Source organism: Gavialis gangeticus, unplaced genomic scaffold (genome assembly GCF_001723915.1).
Source record: "Gavialis gangeticus isolate Ggan-Ray unplaced genomic scaffold, GavGan_comp1, whole genome shotgun sequence".
NCBI lineage: Eukaryota > Metazoa > Chordata > Crocodylia > Gavialidae > Gavialis > Gavialis gangeticus.
Window position 1 is genome coordinate 18,746,475 of NW_017728998.1, and position 6,294 is coordinate 18,752,768.

The following is a 6,294-nucleotide window of genomic DNA, read 5'->3' on the forward strand; positions in this document are numbered from 1 at the left end:
AGGGTTAATTTATGGCATGCCTGGCAGAAAGTTTGGACCTCAACGACCTAACTAGATAAATCCAAGGATTCTAAATAGGAATCTATAGTGTTAAAAACATTCTGTTGTGATCTTTCTGAGTTCTCTGCAATGAAATAATTGCTCTATTATTTTTCTATAGTCAAGAAATGAGTGACTCTAAAAAGCTAGAGAACCACTGGTCTAGATGGTTAAGGAAAAGGAGACAGATGTTTCATGAGAAAAAACAAGTGCCTACAGTTCTACATAAGTAAACAACTGTAAAAAATTACACTACATCAAACTCCAACACCTAAAAACTTTTTTGAATGTCAACAAGACTCACATACTAGGAACATCTCACTTAGTTTTTTAAAAACATGACAGAAAGCTTACTCATTTGCTTGCAGTTTTGCAGCACAAACATAGCAGCTTTGCTTAGTTCTTCATCCTGAGGCTCAGTTAATACCTGAATCATAAGTGGAAGGCCACTGTTCTTCAGTAGATCATACTGATTTTCTTCTAAAAAGAAGAATAATGGAAAATAAAGCAATCCTAATTTGTACATAGTTGACAGTTCTTTTACAGTATCTTAAGATGACCCTATAATTGTATCTTGGGCTCTGTTCATTAAAGCCTTATCTAGGTAAATTCCATGTAATGTATGCATTACTTTATATGCATATCCACAATCAAAAGCCTTATTTTAAAAAGGTTAGCATCACTTTAGTGAAAACTTTTATATTTATTAAATGAGGCTACGATACCTTCTGAAACCTTTCTTTATAATGTATTAATTCTGGTTGGCATTTAGTAGGTATTAGGTACTGATTACAATGGAAATAGCTGTCATGGATTCCTCTTGCTTCCAGAGACTCCAAAAGATACCCCCCCAAGGCAAGCAACAATGGTAGGTCATTAAAATTTGATGATCACCTACACAGAAAATTTAACATTTTTTCTAAGCTTTGATATTAAATTAAATTATTTAGAACTTTGCCCTGAAGCACTAATGAAAATACAGTTTTAATGAAAACTGTAAACACAGAAGGAATTAGACCCATAAACCAAAATTAATAAAGAAATTCAAAATCTTACCACAAACTTCTGTACAATGTCCAATAGCAAGAATAAGACTAAGTTTTTCTCCTGAATCAAGAGTGTCATAAGTCAGCAACCTCAGTAGCTTTGGCACAATGTGATACTTTGACAGTACGGCACCTATGGCAGCTATTATAAAATGATTAAATCAAACTGTAAGTCCACAGCACAAATGCAACATGACATTTTCTTCTTCAGGGTGTCCTCCATGAGGCTGCCCCAATTTCTTCATGCTACACCAAAATTTAAAATCAGCATCCTGTTCTTAAAGTATGCTAGTCCAGTCTACATTTCTCCCTAGACCCAACAACTCCCTATTCTCCTTGGTCACAAGGGAAAACACAAAGAACCTGGAAAAATTAGTGCCTTTAATGCACACACACCCCTGAAAGTTTCCCCAAATTCTTTACCAGTTTGAGGACAAATCTGGGGAGGACAGGAGATGTGATGCTGAGGTTTATCTACTGTAAAAGTCTCCCAGAGAACAGCTGGGAACTCTCTAATAAAGTAGTCATTTTCCTTCCAAGACTACAGCAACTAAGTTTGCTTGAATATATATACGTGTTGAAAATCAAACTTTGTCACAATCCCAAGTCTTCTGAAATCCAAGCTCTGAGTCAGTGAAGGCTCACACTCTAACTTTTTGCTGTTTCAGTGGGTTAGCAGCGAGGGAACACCAAGATGTAAAACTACAGTTTGCACCTACGCAACCTTGCACCCTTTTAATATCCGGACCAAAACTGTTTGTCCATTCACTCACAGTTATCAGCAATGCAGGCATCCAGAGTCTTCGTCACTACTACTGCAAGTTTTGTGCTGGCGTAGTTTCTAAATGAGTCATCTACCAGCTTGACAAGAACTTTAGCTAAAATATCTAATCCACCAATGGAAACAAAATATTTCTGTACGTGCGCTTAATAAGAAAAGAATAAAAATTGCATTACAACATTTACATGTCATCTTGCTGTAAAACCATATTAATCAAGCAACTTTATCACAATTTTCTGTGGACATGTTATTTTGCTTCCATATCCATCCACAAAACATAGCTGAAGTTGGATATCCAATATATTTGAGAGAAATGGGAAATTCAGATGTGCATTTTTATAGGATATTTATAAGAAATATGCAGGCAGCATGTACCCATGTAAACAGGAACAGTGTATTTGTATTCTTGAAGTCATTTTTTTTTTGTTTTTGCCATGATTTTCCATGTTGTGGTGGTAATACCCTTATATTTAAAGTGGCTTTAATCAAAACAGCTCCCAAATTATTTTATAGACTTTAGTGATTTGAAGCTGGTAGAACTATTTGTGATGTAAAGTACTACTCAACATCATATATCCGAATCTGACCTTAAAGTAAATGTCATCTATTTACACAGGAATAGTAACAGATATAAAGAGGTTGAGGGGCATTTGCCAAATTGAAGCAAAACACAGAGGGACAATCTTTTCAGAAAAAACCCTCATGTCAAAAATACTTTAAAATATAAACTATAAACACTTTTTTTCATGAAAATAGTTTAAAAATTAACACGATGAAAAGGTTTCTCAAAATGACTGAAGTAAATCAATATTTACAAACAGCCTGATTCACCATTGTCCTGCACCTTGTACAGTCGCCTTCAGTAGATGTTGAACACCAAACTGATCTGGTTGTACTTTTACACCCACATTGATCTAACCACTGAACATGACTAAATAGGGCAAATGACAAGAGTACCTCATATCCAAAGTTTTTAATTGGATTTACTGTTTTTAAGACTAGGACTTGTAGTAGCCATCTTACCAATACTTCCAGGGAAACTTTGGAAAGGACTATGTTTACATGTGCAGACCCTCTCACAAGCCATAAGCCTTATTGCTAAAGCATTCATCCTGAAATGGAACAAAGCACTCTACCACAGCAAAGAGCTCCATTGGAGCTGATCTGCCAGTGCCTGCATCATCTTTTCTTGGAAATTCTGAAGGGATCACTAGAGAAAAATGGCACGCCCACTTTTGTCTCCTGCCCTTCCAGCCTCTTTTTACAGGGCACACCCTGGTTCAGCAGCAAGTGTCTTCATGGGGTTTAGAGGAGTGGGGCCAGTGACAAGTCACTGACCACCTTCAAAATAGGTGGAAGATCAGCAAATAAATCTACTGGGAAAGGAGAAAGATGAGGAAATTAAACGTTTTATTAGTGTTCTATGAAACGTACTGCTATGAAATATAAATTATTTTCAAGATGACATGCACTTACAATTATTTGCAACTGTGAGTCCAACAAATGAACAAATAGGACGAACTATCTCTGGCTCTATGCATCTATCTAGCCACTGTTTTGTATGAGGGAAAAGTGAACTGCAAATTTTCTGATTCTCTTCTGTAAACCAAACAAAAACACCTCAATGCAATATGTGGTTTGAGATGACAATCAACTAAAAGGTACTTTACAAATATCCTTTTTACATGTACTGCTGTGTGAAAAAATAAGATAAAAACATAGTTACCATTTTGAGGATTATTAACGCATGCACATAGAGTACTGCAGACTGAAGACCACAGTTGATAATATTGATTAATATTTTCATCTGACAGATTTATCTCAGATATTGAAAGAGCTGTTCTGTTAAGAAAAAGCCAAATGTATTGACAAAGAAATCCTGTGCTAAATAGCCAGTATAGTAACAACAGCCTTGCTTATTTACCTGAATAACTGTAGCAGAACACCAATGCAGCCTGTTTCTCTGACGTGAGTTTGCCCACTCTCTATAAATGATCATATACCAGTATCAGAAAAAATATTTTATATATTTTGTGTGTGTACACACACACACACACACACACACACACACACACACACACACAAATGAAGACGAAGGTACATAAAACATATTAGCTATATAGTAAAAATTTCTAACTATATTTTTCTTACTACTACTGTACAATACAAGAGATTTTAAATTAAACTAGAGGTTTGCCTAGAGCTCAACAGAACAGAATTTATTGGGACTTTTGGGTACTATAACCATACAAATAATAATCAATACTAAGGTTCTAGTGTTGCTTCTAAGTTTCACTGTGAACTACGAGAAACTTTCTTTTTGTATTGTTTCATTAACAAATGCACCTGTTTCTGAACATAAATATGTTCCCCAAAGTACATTTTGCTATTTTTAATAATGAATGGTATATTTACAATATTAGTATGTAACCTCAAGTTCATTTATATATCAGAATTAATCTTTATATATCAAGCTATAATGGTAGGGGCTGACCAACAATAATGTGTTGAAATGAGTTGCACACAATGTTATTACTTGGTATTTTTATGAATAAAAGAAAAAACACTTACTATTATTTGAAACCAATACTAAAACAACATATACAGACATTCTTTTCAAGTTTACACTGGAATCCTTATTCATTAAGAACAAAACGAGATCTTCAAACAATCCAGAAGCACACATATTTTGTTGACAGTAAACTGAAACCAGGAAATATATTGTATTAATTGTTAAAGTGTACAAACCGTAGAGGTATGAAACAATTCTATCTATAGTACACGTACTGACTTTACTACAAGACTGACGAGAAAAAGTGATGAAAGCACTGATACTTAATATCAAAGATATTTAAAAACCTTTTATCAGCACTTACTTGTAAGGAGAATTTCCTTTCCTCTCCTCCTCTAACTTATCTAGGAATAGGACCCAGGCTGAAAAGTCACAGCTGTGCTTGACAACAGCCTTTCTACTAAGCAGCAAGATGATAAATGCACTGACTACAATTTGGCCATTTTATGAAACAAAGTCTTAAACTCTCCATGCAAACTTCTCTCTCATTGCCCTAATTCAGAGGTTCTGGGAGTCTGTAATTTCCCACTAACATGATAAAGTAAACTGCAAACCACGGACTAGAGTCTCAGTTAAACCCAAAATGTGTTGAACAAGGTCAGGAGAGGGGGCTGCAAAGTGTCTGACTGTTGCTACATGATTCTGGGCCTGGTTCTAGGCCATCATGTCCAAAGACATAATATGCAATCTTATAGTAATTATGCCAATATGGCACTGAACAAGAGCAGGACTCAGGTACAGCAATTACTTTGCCATGCCTTCTACACTAGTGTCTATCCCTTGTGACATACAGCAACAAAGCCACCCAAGGATTTTCCCAACCCTGATGAATTTTTAAATGATGAGCTGAACCGTTTTTATGGCTGTCCTGTGCTTCCACAGTGGAACAAAATGGCAATGGAGGAATGAGGAATCTGACCCTAACAGTATTAAGTTGATCTGTATTGTGGCCTGATAAATCCATCTATAACTACATTCAACTATTTGATGATGAGATAAATATAAGTATAGAGTAAAATATGATACAATGCTTAGAAATACAAATAACAACTATATATTACCATTATTTTCAATTATAACTCCTAATGTAAATAAGGCGGCTTCCTTTACCATACAATGCACGCTTGACTTTACAAGGTCAGTTATGAATGTCAAACCACCAATCTCTCGCAAATAATTACTTGCATCACCTGTAGTAAATGCAGACATTATACAAAGTGGTAAATATATCTTATGTACTCAAGTGACAATCCAAAAACAATCAGTGCAGTATGGAATATATATTGTGTACAAGACATGTCATCTTCTACATTTTTAAGGCTTCGAGATATACCTATTTTAAAAAGTGATAAAGTGTAATATGTACTATGAAAATAAATAATGTTAGTTCAATATTCAGAACCCCAGAGAGAAATCTAATCCCCCAATTAAAATTTTGGGATAGAATATCTCTTACTGTTTTGTTGACAGATTGAATAAATAGTGACCAAGGCCTCTTTTTGAGAAGTAGGGCTGTCCATTTGATATTTAAGACATTCAAGAAGCAAATTCAGATCTGTCTTCATCTCTATGAGAATAAAACAAGATGAATTTCACAGAAATGTAGCTCTTCCTTTATAATTTTTTTTTGTTGGTTACTCTTTTTCTTAAGGATGTTGAAAAAAATCATGGTACTATGTTTTAAAAGAAAAGCAGAGTAACGCAAGACTGAACTTTTTTTCCCTCCCCATCTAGCAATCAAGTTGTGAAGAGTCTCAAAATGCTTCTACAAAGTTTCTGTAACAATCTGGTGATTTTTTTTTTAAATGGATGAAGCCAACTCTTTTTTTTTTTTTTTTTTTTTTAAATTTTTCCTT

At 34.7% G+C, this 6,294-nt stretch overlaps 1 protein-coding gene across 8 annotated transcripts in view; it reads right to left on the bottom strand.

The window, feature by feature from the left end:
* Positions 1-6,294, bottom strand: part of TERB1 (telomere repeat binding bouquet formation protein 1) — a 30,268-nt gene that overhangs the window by 22,697 nt on the left and 1,277 nt on the right. For 7 of the 8 annotated variants that reach the window (XM_019505549.1, XM_019505544.1, XM_019505541.1 and 4 more), the window contains exons 2-10: positions 5,895-6,005; positions 5,500-5,628; positions 4,438-4,569; positions 3,791-3,851; positions 3,593-3,708; positions 3,343-3,465; positions 1,859-2,011; positions 1,096-1,227; positions 394-519 (exon numbers count right to left, since the gene is read on the bottom strand). In XM_019505549.1, coding sequence (XP_019361094.1) covers positions 394-519; positions 1,096-1,227; positions 1,859-2,011; positions 3,343-3,465; positions 3,593-3,708; positions 3,791-3,851; positions 4,438-4,569; positions 5,500-5,628; positions 5,895-6,005 — 1,083 coding nt within the window. The remainder of the gene's footprint in view (positions 1-393; positions 520-1,095; positions 1,228-1,858; positions 2,012-3,342; positions 3,466-3,592; positions 3,709-3,790; positions 3,852-4,437; positions 4,570-5,499; positions 5,629-5,894; positions 6,006-6,294) is intronic. The other variant, XM_019505543.1, reaches the window with a different exon arrangement.